Below are 18,820 nucleotides of genomic sequence, written 5' to 3'. Positions count from 1 at the left end.
CTGTGCACACACAGCTGCAGCTACCTCACCCCACTGTCTCTCCAAAGGTGCCACTCACTGGCCCTCACGTCCTTCACCCCACACCTCCAGCTGGACACAGCATGCACAGAGGGACTGCCTGCCTGCCAAGGAAGACAGTGGAAAGACAGTACCTGGCTCACAGGAGGATGCCTGTGCTCCCACCTCTGCAGAGGGAGACGCTGAGCAGTTTGAACTCAATCCTACAAGTGCTCCAGGGTGGTTTGTGCAAGATAAAGCACTTGTAGGCATTTTAATGGCATCCCCAAGAAAGGAGTTCCCGTGCCTGAAGACAGCCTGGCTCATTCTGTACTCATAGTGATGCAGCATGATGTTGTCTGTCTGATGCATGCCAGAGCCTACATTGATCCCTAGCACAAGTCCCTGAGGTCGGGGCCATGCAACCACAGCCAGGTGCCCTTCTTGGTCAGCAGCCGGAAGACTATCGTCCCACTCTTCTCTGTCTTCATCACTGGGACAGGGAGAAAAGAGAAGTGGCACAGAGGCTCAGCTGGGCACTGCAGGGGTGTAGGCAAGTTGTGCCCAGGTTACAGAAGCAAAAGCTGCAGCCAGCAAACAATGCTGCATGTCAGGGTGTCCCTGCACAGGATGGCACTTTACCAGCTTCCTGTGCAGGTATCAAGCAGGACACCTTTATCAAAGCTCCCGCAGACCTCAGAAACACAAGGGAGCATGGCCAGGGCTGCACTGCCACAGCCCCAGTGTCCCTCCCAAGGTTGCTCCCCTCAGCACTCACCTCTCACATGGCTCTCTGCACAGTATATCACGTCAGCTGCATGCACAAACTGGTACCCAGAACCTCTACAGAACAGCTCCTCCTCTGTGTAGCCCAAGATGACCAACCCCCTGAGGGCAGAGCACAAAGCATGGGCACCCTGTGGCTTTCTGTTCTGCACTTGTGGCCACGGGTTTTGCCATGATGAAGGTGGGAGATTCCATACCAGGAATCACAGGCAATGGGAGTGAAGTCCAGCTTGTGCTTTGACTGGAAGGACAGCAGCTTGCTCTGAAGCTTCAGGATAGGGAAAGGCTGAAGGGGAGTCACGATGGCAAAGAGAGCAAGTGGAAGAGGCCCCAGGGATGTGTCTGATGCCCTCTTCTGTTGCCCAAAAAGATGTTTCAAGTGCCCTTGGAAATTCAAGGCCTTGCAGGGGATGAGAAAACAAGGCAAGCAAAGTGAGGAAATAGGAGCTGGAAACTGGACTCACCCAGCTCACATCTCTATGGGATATGAGTGATCACAGGCACACAGCAATGTGTCCAGGGGTGATGCCAGTGCTGACAGCTGTCCTGGCATTACCAGAAATCCTGAGGAGTTATCCAGCAAGCAGCGCAGGTGGCAGGTGAAGTTCCTCTCCATGCAGCCAGAGTGCTCAGGGCATTGGTGATTGGAGCTTCCCATAGCACTACATCCATCAGGAACAGCTGGAAAAAGCAAGTGGAAAATGAAGCCATGCCTTCCAGACCTGCTAGGACGCTGCAGAACTGGAGGAAGCCACATGCCTGCTGGTCACGAGTGGTTCCCATGGATGGACGGCAGGTCCTGAGGTTTAGATCACTCCAGGGGTGACAAGGCTGAGATCACACTTCCCAGCCCAGCACTCACCGTTGCACAGCTGGCAGCTGAAAGCAGCTCTGTCATCCTCATGGATCAGCCCGTAGATGCTCTGGTAGATGAGATCCGACTGGAATGACACGATGTGGAGATCACATGGCACCTAACAGATACTGACCCCTGCCCTGTAGCTGAAGGCAGGGGCATTTCTTTGCAGGTGGTACAGTTATCAAGGATAAAGAAATGGGAAGAAAGGGTTTTGAGCACAGCATGGGGATGTACCAGATAAACCTCCACTAGGAAAGCCAGGGATCAAACAGGTTCTGCCTTAGAACATACCACTGACCCCAACCCACAGCCTTTCCATTCTATCCTAAAGCAATGGTACATTTTCCAACTGATGAGGCAGCAGAGAGAGGTTTAAGTTTTGAGAACAATGGAAGAGTGGTGGGGTCTGAAATCTACTTTTGTGAACAGAGCACTGCAAAACCTACAAGTTCCTATTGTGTGAGAGAACATGTGCCAGAGCATGCCACAGGTACCATAGGTGTGCCAGGTGGGTTAAGTGAGCCCGGGCAGCTGCACCATTAGTTGTCCTGGGTACAAGTACAACTATCGGGTACATACTGGGAGAAACTGTACAGAAATGAGTGACCTAAAACACACTGCTACCAGGGGAAATCCCCTTGGAAGGTATCTACTGTTAGCACATGCCTGTTTAGTGCAACCTGGAAGTAGTTAGGTATTGCTGCCTCAGTTCTTTTTGTCACATCAGATCTGGCCTGAACAGAAACTGCCATTTGACTAAGCCTGTAGGAACCAGTATCCTGGTGCAAACCATCTTCCTAGGAAACACCAGCAAGTCCATACACCTCCCACATCCCAGCACATACCCCTTCTTCTACAGCCATGTCTTGGAGCAACTTTCTCAGCCTGGTCCTGCACAGTCATGGCCCTGCTGAGCACTCAGGCAGCTCAAGCCATCCTTTGAGCTTTAGAGGAATCAGAGATCATGGGGTGGATGGGGAAAGAGACCTCCTTTTTCTATGGCACCTCACATAAATTATCAGGCACTGATGATGCTCACCACTGTGATGACCCCTCCCACCCTCTCAGTGAAGGCAGATGTGCCTATCAGCATGACACCCCAGGATGAAAAGCTCACACCCCTCTCACAAAGAGGAAAGGATGTAATGCCTACCATCGCTCGGCCTGCATCTCTGACTACTAAGCTCACAAGTATGTTTGCTGGCTTTCACAACCCCTGAAGAGCATGACTCATTTGAAAACATCCATCAGAAGTGACCAAACTGGGCTGGGAGAGGAAAAGCACTAGCACTGGCTGCCAGCACCTCCTTCCCAGGCCTGTGCTGCATCCATGTGTGCACACAGGAAAAAATAGCACCCACCTGATGAAAGCCCAGATAGTTCTGCACAGTAGGGGAGATGTAGAAGATGTAGCCATCTTCAGACACAATGATGACAAACCCATTGAGTACCTGAAAGTATAAATTGAGCCCAGAGTTACTCTCCTTAGCTTCAGTTTAGCTGCTGGTTGGCTTGACTGTCTCAAAGTGTTTCCTAAGTACTCAGGGATGGGAAGAGACTTTCATCAATAGGAAACCCACTGAAAAGGAAAGCACCTTGTGGTCATGCAAGGCTTTTAACCCCAGTTAGTTGGTGGGGAGGTCTCACTCTCACAGTCAGCATGAGCAGTGAACAGAAGCAGCCTGGTCATTTTGGTAAACCACTGTGTTTTGTAAAACATCATCTGTGTTCACATACAGACAGGGCAACTACTGTATCAGGAGGCACCAGCTAAGAAGTAAGCAAAGTAAAGACCAAATTCAGCCACTGTCATCCAAAGATCATAAAGCATCCACCTCAGAAATACAGAGGTGAATACATCTGGAAAGTCAAAGCCCAGATGAGGCCCTTACACTGTATTTGCAGTGCCTGACATGGCACTCCCAACGTCCTAGACATGCAAACTGACACATCTTCAAGGAGCTAAGGCCATCCCATTCTAATCAGCCTCTGCTTACACAGGACCACAGTCCTTTCCCATTTGATTTTAATCTTGTTTCTGACTAATGTCACAAGTCTCCATACTTTCAAAGGCCTCCAAACACATCCTGGCATTGAAGTGCCACTAAGAGGCACTGATCTGCAAACATTCCTCTGTTCTTGCTTTTGTTATAGGTGACAGAAGAGGTTTCACATGCAAGAAATGAAAACAAAAGTCAACTCCATAAATCATCTTTGTGCTCACACCATCTGCCAACTTCACTTCTTGCCTTCCATTCTACAATTGCATATGCATGGCATATATCCATACATATCCAATCAGTAGCTACTTGCTTAAAAACAGCCTTTGTGGTCATTTATGTCACATCATTGGAGGTGAGAAAAACCAAATCACAGAACCAAATACAATTTATAAACCTCTATGAAGAATGTTGAGGGCTTAGAATTGCTTTCCCCCAGCCTTGCAATCCTGACATGAGTGCAACCATCAGAGAGCTGGCAGGCTCCCTGTGTGCCTGGGTTACTCCCTCTGCCCCAATTTGCAATTCAGGGTAAGTTACAGTGGTGGAAGCATGATTTCTTGGTAGGACAACAAACAAAGCAGACCACAGGTTGACCAGCTGCTAACACCAGAAGCTAGCAGGGATGGACAACTCATAGTCTACCCTGAAGCTCATCCTGGGTGTACTGTGATGGATGGGATGCTCCAGAGCAAAGAGAACCAGCTCATCAATGGAAGGACAGAAAAATAACAACTATATTAATCATCTTGGATTGCTTTAAATCCTGTTGGTTTAAGGATTTTGCTTGGTATTGTACACATCCAGTAATAGTGAGACCTCATGTGCTGCAGCCTCTACCAAGGAGCTCTGAGCCAAAGCTTTTGGCAAATTATAATGTGTGAATAAAATACTTTTTAAGGAAAAAAAAATGGGCAGCTCAGCTGTAGGATTTTGATCTTATTAACACCTCACATGTTATCCAGATGCCTTCTGTCATCCGCAGCTGCCAATGCTCTGATAGCTCAACAAATTGCCAGCCATCACATGGCCTGGCTCAAACCCCTGGAGAGCACTTGGGAGAAGCCTCATAGAGAGACTTGGGCAATTGCTGGCTCCCTTCTGGCTATTGCGTTATTACTCCAATTCATCTGTGACTATCATGCTTGCAGACATCTGAGTCAGTTCTTGAGAAGAAAGCCCCCAGGGGAGAAATCACACAGCCCACATTGCATTGCCAAAGTCACACAAAGGTTCCTAAGTGTCACCATCTCAAGAGATCCCCCATGGGGGCTCCTGCTGGGGCTGTGCTCCAAAGTGCTTTCGTTCGCCCACCTGTCCAATACAGCAGGCATTCATTCAAGACCATACTGGAGCAGAGCTGAAGGCACCAAGGTAGGACTTCAAGAAGAGCAAAATATCTGGAAGCGTGGAAGAATCATTAACATTGGAAAAAACCACTAAGATCATCTAGTCCAATCACTGAAGATGGGAGAAGAGAACTCAAGATGCAAAAAGCACCGGCACAGGATGTCATGGTATCAGGAATAAAGCCACAAAGATCAAATGCCTTCTGCAGACTTGCCCTGCATCCACAAGGAGCATCATATTTTCAGTTGAGATGCCTAAGTGTTTATTCAGCAACCAGCCTTCCCAAGGAACCTTTCTGAGCCATTTCCTTCTGGCTCGCATTCACAAACTGCAGACTGAGCTAGCAGCATTCTGGCCAGGTGAGTCACTATCTCTTTGTTCTCTGACACTTAGCAAGGACTGTTTCACTAGACATACACTGGCCTTTTCATAAGGCAAAGCTACATTGTCCATTGATTTGTCCACAATAGCTTCCCAGATCCATCTTCCTTCTTCCTCTCAGCTTTCAGACTGAGTCTCAGCTTCTTCCATCCCAGACTGCAGTGAACTCACAATAGGGAGCTCATGCAGAGAAACCAGTTCCTAGTGGACATGTTATCACACATCTATCTCTATTCTCCTCTTGGAATCCACTGGAATATAAGGAACCCACCACCCTGGAAATTCACTAGGATCATTCCCTAGACTGTTGTATGATGCTCCTAAACCCTTCTGGGCAGAATGGACAAGCTTGCACATGGGTACCTGTCACACCGTAAGCTAAGCAATAGCAAACTGTAGCACAGGATGAGAGAAAATGAGCCAGGCAGTGCTACTGGTGCCCATCCTGAGATGCTCTGTGCCTGCTCAGGATGCAAAGATCACAGTGAAGCACCTCCTGGCAAAAAAAGGGTCTCCTCTTGCTCTACAGCTGGAACCACACATTCTATAGCTGCTGTCCTCTTGCTCTACAGCTGGAACCACACATTCTATAGCTGCTGGTGCAGTCTGATGGGAAGAGACCAGCCACTGTGTCTGGCAGGAGCTAATGGACAACCCCAAATGACCAAACTAGGGCACAGTACCTGGAGCAGCAGATCCCCCTCTGGAAATGGCTGGAAATGGTTGACCTGCAGATGTGTCTGTTGGTTCCCTCCCGGGGCTCTGGGCTGATCCAGCATGCAGTTGCCAACATCCGTACCTACAGCTGCAAGAAATCAGTGTGGAGGGGCAAACCAGGAGCCTCCCGCTCTTCCTCCTCCCCTCCATCCCAGTGTTGCCTGTGAATGAGTGCACCATGCGTGTGCAGGTAGCTCAGAGAAAAGAGTAAGAAGTTCAGAGTGGGTGGGAGCTGGAGCAGAGCCCCTTTACAAAGGCATCCCTGCTTGCCCATCATTTTCTCTAAGACAGTGTCTTCCCTGCTCAGTCCCGTTTCATGGAAATCCCTCTTCTGCCAAGGTCACAATTAGGAACAACAAGTGGAGGGGAGCAGAGTGTGTCAGGTTGGGAAATGCCATCACCACAGCAAGAAATCTTTAGGTTAGGGCCTGGTAAACCTGGAGTTCATCACTGTGGGCCAAGTGCTATCCCACTGTTAGCTTCAAGCTGCGCCAGTGCTGTGAGAGCTGCAGCCAGGAAAGGCCCTCCTGCCTTCAGGACTGATGGAACCCGTGGCTCTGAGTTTCCCACACTGATTCACACACTGCTTCATGCTTCCTTGATCAAAGCCTTCAAGGCAACACCCTTGGGTGCAGCCGATGGGAAGACCCATGTCCTGCCCTCCAGCCTCTTGTCTCACAGGACACACAGAGGACTGGCTGTTCTGGAAACAAGGCCTGCGGACATCCGCAGTGTGCTCCTTCCTCCACTGGGCTCTTATCCTTGAAAAAAAACTTGGCAGCACAAGCCCAAACTCTGCTTTCAACCAAGGCAAAAGTATGAAGGCAGGTGTTCTAACAGCTCAACTGATCTGGGGCTTGCCACACAGTTACAGGATACAACCCTGTACAGCCATCCCAACACTGTTCCTGGGTGCATGCTCTGGGTTTCAGACAACAGCATGCACTCACAGCTAGAAAAGTTGTTTCCAGCCTGGAGGAAAAGAACCACAGGGGCTAAATGTGATAACATGCCTGAAAACAGCCACACAGAGGACTCCAGGCCTATCCAACAATCAAGGGGTGCAGAGGCTATTTCCAATCATTTTAATTTGGAAGGGAAACAAGTCATTTTAATCGAAGAGCAGGAAAGCCACTCCATTGGCACCAAGGGTAACCCCATGAGAGAGAGGGAGCACTTGTGAAACATCTGCCCAAGACATGTTACCTCCTGGGGATTTCACCAGCACATAACCCACCCTCATTAGAGACAGCTAGCAGAATTACTGCCCCACAAAAGGCAGTGTTCCCATTGCATGTGCTGGCTGGCTCTGCTCACTGATGACACTAGCTGATGGCTTCAAGCCTCCTGCATGCTGCGAGGCATGGCTGGGTGACAGAGCTGACAGGCAGAGCTGTGCGTTGGGTAAGTCACCCCCAGTTTAAGACACACATTATAGCATAACACTGAGACTCCCACAAGAAGCAGTTGAGACCACAAAATTCATCCCAATAAAAGAGACCGCAAGCCTGCCTGAAAACCATTTAAAAGAAGCGCTTTCAGCTCTTCACTGTACTTCATTCCCTTGCATACCCACCCAAGTCCAGTGTGGGAGCACAGAAGATGTTTGGTACCATGAAATCAGGAGCTCCCAGCTCTTCCAATAATACCACGCTGCCTGCAACTGTTTTCCTCTTGGACCCAATTCCTAACCCATCAAATTAGCACCAACTTTCTCCTCTGTTGTTCAACCAGTGCACAGTGCCAAGGAGAGCAGGTGCAGATCATCCAAGCAAAACATTCTTCTGGAGGTAAATGCCAGACCCACAGATCAAAAACTGCTGCAAGAAGTCACCCAGTACTCTCCAAGGAGCACACAAATGCCCAAGGGAGCCCATGCCAACCTCTCCAACATGCTGCTGCAAATGCTCCTGTATGATCCTGCAGAACTCTGCCCACAAACTTGACTTCTTTCATTGAATCAGTTACTTCAAGTCTAGATGACTGCAGATCTGGGCTATGGGAATAACGAGCAATATGGAGGTGAATAGAAAAGCTGACAATGCTGGCTGCAGCGGTGCCCCACAGCAGAGCAATGCAGAGGCAGATGACAGCAGAGGTTGGAAGAAACCTCCAGAGATCTCCTAGGCCAACCCCCTGCTCTAGCAGAGTAAGTCCCCTGCACAAACAGGGGTGTTGCATCTATCCCTCCTAGCTGCACAGTGCAAGGACAGTGAGCGTCTCATACTGCTGGTGGGAAACGTGGACATAGGAGAACTCACCCTGCAACTCTCTGTCGGATTAATCGTGTTCCAGTGGGGCATCAGCTCCCTGTGGTGACAGAACCAAATCGCCCATCTCATCCTCAAGGGATTACAGTATCACAGAATTGTAGGGGCTGAAAGGGACCTCCAGAGATCTTCGAGTCCAATCCCCCTGCAAAGCAGGCCCCCTACAGCAGGCTGCACAGGTAGTGATCCAGATGGGTCTTGAATATCTCCACAGAATCCACAACTCCCCCAGGCAGCCAGTTCCAGAGGATGCATTTTTGTCTGCAAAGGGCAGCTAAACTGCCCCAGGCTGACACTGGGCTGTGTGTGCGCCAATGGGTTGCAGGGAGGTACCCTACTATTTGCCATTGGTTTTATGAACTCCAGAGCGTGGTCTTGTACTTGGAGAGGACTCTCTACTTCAGATGCTGCCACATGGATGACCTTAACCTGGGACAGAGGTATAGCAGCACACACCCTAAGCATGTCCTCTCCACCTGGCAGAACATTTTAAGCTCTGGGGGTTTTTTGTTGTGTTTTTTTTTTTTTGTGTGTGGGTTTGTGTTTTTTTTCCTGCTCTTGTCTTTAGCACAGCCAGAGCTTTGCCACATCAGCAATTACTCCAAGATGTTTCTCCACAATCCTCAACATCTGCTCCTTTTGTTACATGAACTCTAGAAAATGAATCCCAGCATGGATTTCCAGCTAGCTGGAGGCTTTCCAAGCCACTCAGCACTAGACAAATCCATCCAAGCTTTGAGGTCTCACTGTTTGCAGCAAGTGGAGGTCCCATCACATCAGGAGGAGTCCAGAGCATCCAGCAGCACTGCAAACACAGAGTCAAACTTTCCTCCTTTGGCATACTCTCACGAAGATGAGGTTCAGCAAAGTCCCTCCATATTTATCCAGGAGACTGTTGGATCCAAGTAGCAACCACTTCAAATTGCTGTTTGTGGACAGAAACACAGTGAGGTTCATCTAGCTTTTATAGAGGTAGTAAAAAGTGACTTTAAGTGATTTCTCTTCTGATGGTTTAAGAGAAGAAACCTGAACGGGCCAACTCTAGGGAGAAGTAAATGAAAAACTGGACAGTGGTTCACTTTGTTCTCAGAGCACCAGAGAGAAGTTCCCAGATGTAGAGCAGCATTGGCATCACAGAGCTGTTCAGAACAGAGCCATCCTCCTAACTGAAATGTGAGCTGTCATCAGGTTGTCTCCTGGAGGGAGAGCTCCAGTTGCTCTTACTAAAACTCCTCTGTGCTTAAAACCATGTCACAGACTATGATAGTAAAGCACAATCTAGCTTATTCATTGAAATAAATCCTAGCAGGCAGGTTTCAATTGCACCAGAGTTGTCCTTGCTACCCACCAGCACTCAAAGGCTGGATTCAAACCTAGGGAAAGACTCAAGCTTTCCTGCTATTCGCAGCAGGCTCTAACAATGGGAGTCTCACGGAATCCAGGAAAATAGTGAACACGGGACTGTTCCACTGTTACAGGTTTCTATTTGCCCCAAATGCAGGGAGTAAGCTGTTTACTGTCATGCTGGCACCTGGCATACATTACCTGGGTACCACCAGAGCTCAACACATACATTTCTCATATGCTGAGACTGAGATGGTGCTGCACCACACTATTCCTTGGAGAATGGGGAAATCAATCCAAGCCCATTCAAACCAAGCTGGGAGCTGGGCTAGGTCAGCCTGGGGAAGGCTGCAGGCAGAGCTTGCCATAGCTCTTATGCACCTACAGGGGTAAAAAAAGCAAAGCAGATTCAAAAGTCAGTCCAGAGAGTTATTACCCTGCAACAGCATCTTCTGATTTCTAAATGCTCCATGGACCAGAACTAAGTTCAAGTAAAAAACAAAACAATAACAACAACAAAAACCCACAGCTTCTTTCAGCTTTCAAAAGTGAAATCCTTGTGAGCTTCCAGCTGCAATCGTGATGCTTGTTTTAACTGCCTGGGATCCTAAGCAGAAATCACGATAACAGTGATCCTTCTCCAGTCAAGTAGAGAACTCAGAAGCATCTACCTGTCTCCTGCTGATGTGCTCACCTTGGCTGTCCCCTTGCTGTGCACACTGACCACCTCTTCATCACATCCCAAGGAAGATAAGGATGAGCCCAAAGCAATGTTATGGGGAAATAATGCAGGGATACTTCAGGAGGGACATTCAAGCTTCATACCAGGTAAGAATAGAAAAGCCATGGCCATGCCAGAGGTTTGGAAAATCATTTCCCAGAAGATTTGGTCATATATTCCTTTTCTGGTTTGTGTTTTTTGATATGAATGGGCAAACACTAGCAGGAAGGGGTACCCCAGCCCACACTATGCATGCTGGCTGGTTATGCAGAGCTCTGACACAGAGTGAAATTCACCTCTGGGTCACTGACCTTGCATACACCTATCATGCACAGCACAATCTAAACACCTGCAGTGGGCACAAAAATCTATACAACAAAGCCAGCTTTAAATCCAATGCGTAGGAGGGCATCTGGGCTTGTTCCCTCAAAATGACAGCCATGCTTGGACCAAGATGTAACCTGGTAGGAGCATCAGGAAACGGTCACTTCTGCCATGAACTGCAGTCTACTCCCCAAGAGGGCACAGGTCAATCATTTACTAGACAGAAGCTGCAGAGCTTGTCAGAAAACATTAACCATCCTTGCCAAGCTTTCAGTCCATCCATATACGTCAGTACCATCTCTGTCAGGCTTAGAAGAGGTCTTATGAAACATTTCTGAAACATCCCTCTCTGCTTGTTTACGGCACTTTGCATGGCAGATGATTTATGGTGATTCGGGGCAGTGTCATTACTGCCACGTGATGTTGAGCATGCTGGTAAATGCACTGGTTTTCCTGCTTCAAATGTCCAGGCAGCAGGTCTCACAGGTTTAAGAATGGAACAAGCTGCCCTGATGAAGAGCTTCACTCAGACAAGCTTAGCCCATGAGCTGCAGTAGGACAGAGGCCAGGGATGTGACCTTAAAAGACATCAGCCACTTGTATCCTGGTGTTGGACATGCAAACCTGTCAAGGCTAAGGCATGTTTCTGAAAACTCACACAAAGCCTGATCAGCTCAGCAGAAGCCAGCCTCCGGGAAGGCTTCTATTGCAATTCAAGTAGGTCTTGAATGCTCTGTTGGTCAGCCTGCTCCTCTCCATCTGGGGAGCAAGGTGCATGGAACCCTCCATCAACACCAAGAAGAAATCAGATGAAGGGCTGTCACCTCTGCAGGATCTTCCTGAGAAAGTTTCCAAACTAAGAAAAGCTGTATCAGAGTGACAGGAAGAAATATGGCCAATGAACGCATGCAGGTAGAACAAGGGGATTGTTCCATCCGCCTCTCACCACTTTCTCCCTAAACATTTGAACTGAAAATAAGAAGGTGAAGAAATAGACCACCAGCACCAAAAAGCCAGACCCAGAAGCTCTGAAATGCATAAGACCTGGGATCTCAGGCAGTGCAAGACTATGTTTTCCATGGATGTCTATTTATTGCAGTCATGAGTGAGTAGGAGTGTTGCTAACCTTTAATGACCTCAAGATTGGGTGGACCAAACTCTGAGCAACTTGATCTATCTTGGACTAGATGACCTTTAAAGGTCCCTTCCAACTCACACGACCTTATGATTCTGCAAAGAGGCTGCATGTAAAATACGACAAAGCAGAAAGTAGCAGACAGAGATTAGATAGTGGGCATGAGCCCATTCCTCCTATCCGTTCGTTCCTGCTTTCACATGCAAACTCCTGCTCCAAAGCGCTGAATATCTGCTGCTTTGGCTTCAGGTCTATGCAGGGGTCTCAGGCTTAGGTGGATTTTCTGATACATACTGTATTTCTTGCAAGAACCACCTCTAGCAGTGGGATTTTTACTACTAACCTATGACATAGCCTGCATGGGCACACAGCCAGCACTGCCAGCATCCTTCTCCCTGCCCAACCGGTTATATAACCACGTACTTTGGCTCCACACAGACGACATGAACTTTTTGCCTAGGAGAAGGGGCTAGTGCCTGGACTCACTAAAAACATTTGGAAAGAGGAGCTCCATCAATATGACATGAATTAGAGCTGCCTGGCTGGGTGTTGAAGGGGCCAGCAAGGAATGGAAATGCTCACCAGGCAATGCCATGCTCTCTTGCTGCTCCTGCAGGAGGAGAGCCAGCATGACATGGAACAAATCCAGCAGCAAAACTGAACCAGATAGAGCAATAGGAATGGTTTTGCTGTCTTCCCCCACAATGCCTGATATGGTAAACTATAGTCAGGCTGCCATGACTCCTTGATTACACAGGGCTTCAGCAGACAGGGCCAGAACTGATGTTGATCTCAATGAATCAGTGGAATGATCTGAAGTCAAACAAAATTAGTTTCAAGGCAGACATGGGCAAAGCAAGAGAGGAGAAATAAATCAAGGGCACCATGCCCAAATGGAAGTAATTGCGGTGGCAGAAGGGCTCTCCATTACACGGATGAGTTTCAAGTTGAATGTGAATATACACAAAGGTGATTGCTTTTCTAAAGCAGCTCTTGCTCTGGGAAAATGCATGCTGAGAGCACACAGTGGGATGTACTTCTGTTCAAAGGCAGAGACCCAGCTGAAGTGTGGTGCTCAGCATGGGGTCCCTCATGGTGATGTCCATCCCTATCTGGAAGGGCCCAGGGAGAGCCCCAAGGGACAGGTTACAAACCTGGCACAGGACAAATGCCAGGAGAGGTGAGTTTATTTGTCCTAGAAGAAAGATGACTAAGGAAGAGCTTTGAAATGTAGAAGAATGCTGGTGGTCCTCAGTGTGCTCTGCCTTCACCTTCCCTGACACACCACAGCTGGGGTCCATCACCTGTCCCACAGAGCACAAGGCACTGGTGAAGAACCATGTGCCTGTCCCTGTCCCCTCTCCATGCCAAGCTCGTCTCCCCCAGCTGCAGGATGAGCACTGCTCTGCAGTATTTACCTGCCTTTGTAAACAAGTTATGAAAGCAATTCCCAGTAGCCCTTCTGGCTTTATTTGTGCTGCAGTCTGAAATTCATGTCCCACCAGCAGGGAGGTGGCTCATGGGCATGAGGAGACAAGCCTGCCAGCCAGGCTCTGCATGGCTGTTTTACTTCTTACCTGCTGCAGAGCCCCAGCACACCGATACAGGGGACAGTCATCCTTTTTTAAACATCAATCAAGCAAGGTAGGTTGATGTTATGCCACCACCATCACCTTGGACAGTATAGCATTTCAGACTTACCTTGCCCTTGTGGCATTAAGGCTGCATGTCAGCAAGGACCTGACCACCCAGGGGGGCTGAAACCTATTTCCCAGATTTGTTCCCCAAAAAGCAGACATAGGAAGACATTTAGCAAAGCTTGCTCTCAGTCCAGAGTGGCTTCTGAGAATCCCAATAGTACCCAAAGCATATACAATACTACACACACAGCAAGTACTCCTCTGTGTACATGCAGACAGTGCAACATCCTCCCTCTGTGAGGCAAGATGCCTCCTAATAAGTTCAACCTCCTAAAAACAGTTAATCTATGGGAAAGCAGTAAGGAAACACTGGGCACTCCATGATGCCAGAAGAAAGGAAGTGGTGTATGGCAAAGACAAGGCAGCCTTGCTCACCAAGGCTGAGTTCATTCACAGCAAAGTCTGCAGGAAAAACTGGGAGCCCTCAGCACAGGACTTTTCATCAGTAGCAACTATATCCCCTTTCACCCTCCGCGTCCTGTTTGGGCTCCTGTAATGTCCTTCCTGGAGAAGGAGGTGCCAAGTTGCCCTCACTTTGCCAAGGATGTTTCCTTTCAGAGATCTATCACTCACTGAAGAAGTTTAGATATGGATGTGCAGCAGATTAAAATGAAGGGGATTCCTTTCAGAGGGGACAAAAAGTGCCTCCTCTGAAAGATCTGAGGGATTGACGTCCCATGATCATATTTCCCAGCAACCACTGTTTACGCATTTTAGGAGACGTGGCACTTTTCTCCCCGTTTTCCAAAGTATCTTTGATCCACAACTAAAGATGCAATATTGATGCAGTATTTAAAAGAGGATTATGAACAGGAGCGGAATCAACTTTTTACAAGGGTAGACAGTGATAGGACAAGGGAATGGTTTTCAACTCATGGAGGGAAGATTTAGGTTGGATATCAGGGGGAAGTTCTTTACAGAGAGAGTGGTGGGGTGCTGGAACAGCTGCCCAGAGAGGCCGTGGATGCCCTGACCATCCCTGGAGGTGTCCAAGGCCAAGTTGGATGGGCCCCTGGACAGCCTGGTCTAGTACCTGACCTGGAAATTGGTGGCACTGCCTGTGGCAGGGGGGGATGGAACTTGATGATCCTTGGGGCCTCATCCAACCCAAGCCATCCTATGATTCTATGATTAACATACAAGGGTTTGATATCATAATCTTCATCCTGTCTTCAGGGGATACAAACTCTCCACTCCAAAGCAATCATCATTTCATGATGGGATGTGAGCACTGCAACAAGGATTGAGCGCAGGAGCTTTTTCATCCCCCTCAACCTCAACACACGACACGTACCCATAAGGTAATTCTTCACCTTTAGGTATCCTACTGCCAGTTGCAGGGTGGAGAGTTTATCAAACCTGGTGCATACATCTTCAGGGAAGGGCAGCAACCCAGTCAGCTTGTTTAGTTCCTCATTGAGCCGAGCTCGATGCCTCTTGGAGGGGCTGGACTTCACCCCCTCAGGAGGTGGCGGTTTGGGGCTGGAAAAGGCAAAGCAGAGTTTGATTAAATGTGTTAACAGGCTCTTTCCAACTCCAGAGCTGACAGCCATAACAGTAAAACACTGGCAGATCAAGGTAAGGCCATGAGGCAGTAAAAGCAAAGCCCAGCAAAGCCATGAGGCTGGGGACAATATGGCCATGTCAGCTGGCCACCTCATGCAGCCCCTGGTATGGATCATGGAGAACCTTAGCATGTCAGCTGATACTACAGCCTTGCTCCCAACTACCCAGCCATGTTTCCTCTAAGTTGTCCTCCTGTATACATCACTGTATGCAGAAGGAAGTTCCACAACCACACTTCTTTTCCTAACTCACAAAGAAGAGTCTGAGTGCTGAGCCTGAATCCATTCTTTTACTTGTTAACTGTTGCTACAAAGGGAAAGCACACATGAAGATCAATAGCAGTGCTTGGATGAAGAGACACCACAGCACTTAGAAAACAGCCTTTAAAAAACAAAGCTTATGATCTCTGATCCTTTCATATGTGCGCTTCCAAACTAAACATCTGATGCCAGACTTAAGTTCTGGGACAAACCCTGAGCCTGCAGGTTCTATGAGAGCAGCTCTTGTCTGTCATAAGCTGGCTTGGAGAGCCGTTCCCATCAGCTGCAGTTACTACATACTCACCACCACTGAAATCCCAGCACAGCAGTTATAGGTTAGTTAATAACTTAAATGAATCTGGGGTGTCACCTTGTCTCATTTGGTTTCCAATTTTTTAGCTTGAAGAAAAACACTTTAGATTTCATGAGGGACCCACAACCCACTCTGTATTTGGTTAAATTGCATCTCCTAACATGCAGTCTACATTGTTTTGATGTAATTTGTGTGACCACGAACTCAACATCCACAAAGCAGCTTCAGATAACAGGATCTGCCAGTATTTAGAAGCAATTTAAGCTCTCCCCTCTAATACTGCTCTCAAATCCCATCTGGCAGGACTGCTCACATGTGTGACAAGAGGGGAAATGAGTACTAAATGAAACGCAACGAGGTGCCCACTGAATTTTCATTATGAAGAGCTACTGATGGGTCTTCTAAACATGGATGGAAAATCGTAGCATTTCTCTAGGAAACCTCAATCAGGCTGTTTCGTAAGATGAGAATCAGGATGGACAGACCTTGCTGCTAGAGAGATTTGGTGCAACTCATCACCAAACTTATTCACACAAGCCAAGCAGAACACTGGCACTGATGCTTTGATGTACTCCATTAGCCACAGGCTTAACAAGCCCTTCTGAAACTGCAGTCATCAGGGAAGAAGAAATGAAATAGTTTTCAATTAGAGTGTCAAGGAAAAAACAACAAACACCCAACAGAATAAGGGGTGAAGTAAGTAATTCTGACTTCCCTCAGATATGCTTTAAGAAAAGATATTTGCATACAAACTACACAGACACACTCCATAGAAAGGAAAATGATGCTGCCCTTTATGGAAGGGAAATACACAGAGACATAGCTGGGTCTCCCAGACAGTCCAGGAGTACTGATGGCACTTGCATATGTAGGGTGCTATGGCCAGCACCAAAGCGCTGCAGGGAAAGGGCAGGAGTGCTGCAGAACTACACTGGACCATTCACATATGCCAACACCATGCCAAGCAGCATGGGAGCTCCAAACCATCCTTGTGGATGCCAGAGAGAAACATCTTCTGGGTGCTCTTTGCTCTTTACAGAGCAGTTATGAAGCTCCAAAGTGCAAGCCAGCAGGAAAACTGAGGGCCCCCGTCTCACTCACTTAGTATGGGAAAGGCACAGACATGAGCACAACCATGTTATTAGCCACCAGAGAATCTGCACAGGTGAGCACTGTGGGGAAACCATCCATCCCCTGTAGGCAGAAACAGCAGGGCTTGGGCTGGACAGGTCCCCGTGTCCTGCCATAGCTGCTGAGATTCCCTGTGCTTAGGGCTGTCTCCATGCACACCACCCAGGCACTGCGTGGGGTGTCTCGGGGACAACACACTGAGCCCTGACAGCTCCATGCCTGCACAAGCAGAGAGGAAAATGTGTCTTGGAGGGGTCTGCATCCCACAAACAGGACTTGCTTTCAGTCTCCTGATGCAGAAATGGTGTCAGGGTCTGTGATGAAGCTACTGAGAAAAAAGCTATGGCCCCTGCATTGGCCAGTGGGAGCAAGGACACGTGGAACACTCAGCTATGAGCAGAGCAAAGGCTGTAGTGCTGCCTCCCTGGTTGGCCTTTGGATGAGGAACCCAGCAGAAGCATGGCACTTCTGCAGGCTGGCAGGTACTGAGGGTGCTCAGCTTCACATCCACGTGGACTGTGAAGAAACGCTCCCTCCTCCATCACAGGCTTAGGCTCAGCTCATCTCTCCTCTCCGCAGCCCCTAGAAGCGGGTACCTGAACCTCCCGTGTGCCTGCTGACCACCAGGCTGAGCAGAATGGGGCTCTAAAGTTGGGGAACAGCATCGGACCGTGACGGAGCCCCACGTCTGAGTTTCTGAGGACTAGGCAACTTCAGTCAATAGAGACCGCTGCACACGTCAGCCTACACCTGCAGCCAAGCACAGCCGAGCATCCCCAGCTGCCTCCAGAAACGTCGCGGGCTGGCTGGGGTTTTACTTTACCCAGCAGGTCAGACCCTAGCCAGCACCAGCAGCAATTAACGCTAAGCAGGACGCAGAGCAGCCCTGCCTGCCTCCCTGCTTCCCCGGGCTCGCCCCGCAGCGAGCTCCCGCCCACCCCTCAGCCCAGCGGGCAGGGTCCCCTCCGCACCCACCTCCTGGGCACCGGCTTCTTTCTCTTCCTCCCGGCGTACATCCCGCACCGAGCACGGCCGGCTGCGTCCGGAGGAGGAGTTTAAACAGGAGTGAAGCGGGGCGGCTCCGGACCCGAGCCGTCCCTCGCGTTCCTGCCCGGCCCAGGTACTCGGGCAGCCCCCAAAGCCATCCCCGCTTATTTTCCGCCGTGTCCCTCCTGCAACCACCCCCCTCTCTTCCCAGCTGCTGGAGAGAACTTTAACAGGGGGTTTCTACAGAACAGTTATCCTGTATGCATTGGCTCTCCCACAATTACAGGAACGTTATAGGAAATTCGAATAAGTTTTGTGATACTTAACAACTTCAAGAGAAAGAGAAGAAAGGAAAAGAGAGAAAGAGAGATGAAAGGAGGTAGATCACCAGTCTTGGTCTCAGCCCCTACGTATAGTACCAAAACAAAAGGGGAAAGGATGCTTTTCCCAGCCCCTATTTGTAATGTAGCTGGCTCCAGTCCAGGACTGGTCGAGACATCAGACACCAACCAAACCAAAAGGGTGACACCAGGACGATCCTCAAGCATTGTTCTGGGCTCTTCCAGGAGTGACTGAGTCATCTCCCTGGGCATTGCCTGGGCCGGTCCCTTACATTCCCTGGCACGTCCCTCACCCTACCCAATGGCTCAAACACCCTGAGGTCTTGTTCAGAAGTGGTGATATGCACATAGCAGATAGCAGGAGAAAAAGAAGAGAGGAGATGAGATAGAATGGAATCATAGAATCATGAAGGCTGGAGAAGACCTCTAAGATCATCTAGGCCAACCATCAACCCATCACCATCTCTCCTGACGTTGCCCAGGTATGTTCCTTACACGAATGAGTTTGTCCTCTACAAAATCCTGGTCACCCCCCAGCACCCCGGCAGCCCTACAGCTTCCATTGCTGGGGCTCTCACAGCCTCTGCAGGCGTTCCTACTCTCTTGCTGGAAGGATTTGCCAGCATGTTACAGACTTT

The 18,820-nt window shown here is 48.9% G+C and overlaps 1 protein-coding gene across 1 annotated transcript; it reads right to left on the bottom strand.

The window, feature by feature from the left end:
• Positions 1–389: 389 nt before the first annotated feature.
• On the bottom strand, positions 390–17,870 carry LOC140255157 (aryl hydrocarbon receptor-like). The gene is made up of 9 exons (XM_072342487.1): positions 17,830–17,870; positions 14,879–15,066; positions 6,057–6,178; positions 3,004–3,093; positions 1,646–1,724; positions 1,340–1,464; positions 981–1,183; positions 776–885; positions 390–490 (listed from the first exon to the last, which is right to left on the bottom strand). Exons 1-9 carry the CDS (start codon positions 17,868–17,870, stop codon positions 390–392), a joined length of 1,059 nt encoding a protein of 352 aa, XP_072198588.1.
• Between the last annotated feature and the right edge of the window lie 950 nt (positions 17,871–18,820).

This window comes from Excalfactoria chinensis, chromosome 7 (genome assembly GCF_039878825.1).
Source record: "Excalfactoria chinensis isolate bCotChi1 chromosome 7, bCotChi1.hap2, whole genome shotgun sequence".
NCBI lineage: Eukaryota > Metazoa > Chordata > Aves > Galliformes > Phasianidae > Excalfactoria > Excalfactoria chinensis.
This window is presented reverse-complemented; position numbering and strand designations above follow the sequence as displayed.

Coding starts and splice junctions, on each gene's coding strand:
- LOC140255157 (XM_072342487.1), bottom strand. CDS start 17,870: ATGTACGCCGGGAGGAAGAGAAAGAAGCCGGTGCCCAGGAG. Junction 6,179..14,878: donor GGTGAAGAATTACCTTATGG/GTACGTGTCGTG, acceptor GATTTCTTGCAG/CTGTAGGTACGGATGTTGGC. Junction 491..775: donor TGCAGAGAGCCATGTGAGAG/GTGAGTGCTGAG, acceptor TCCCTGTCCCAG/TGATGAAGACAGAGAAGAGT.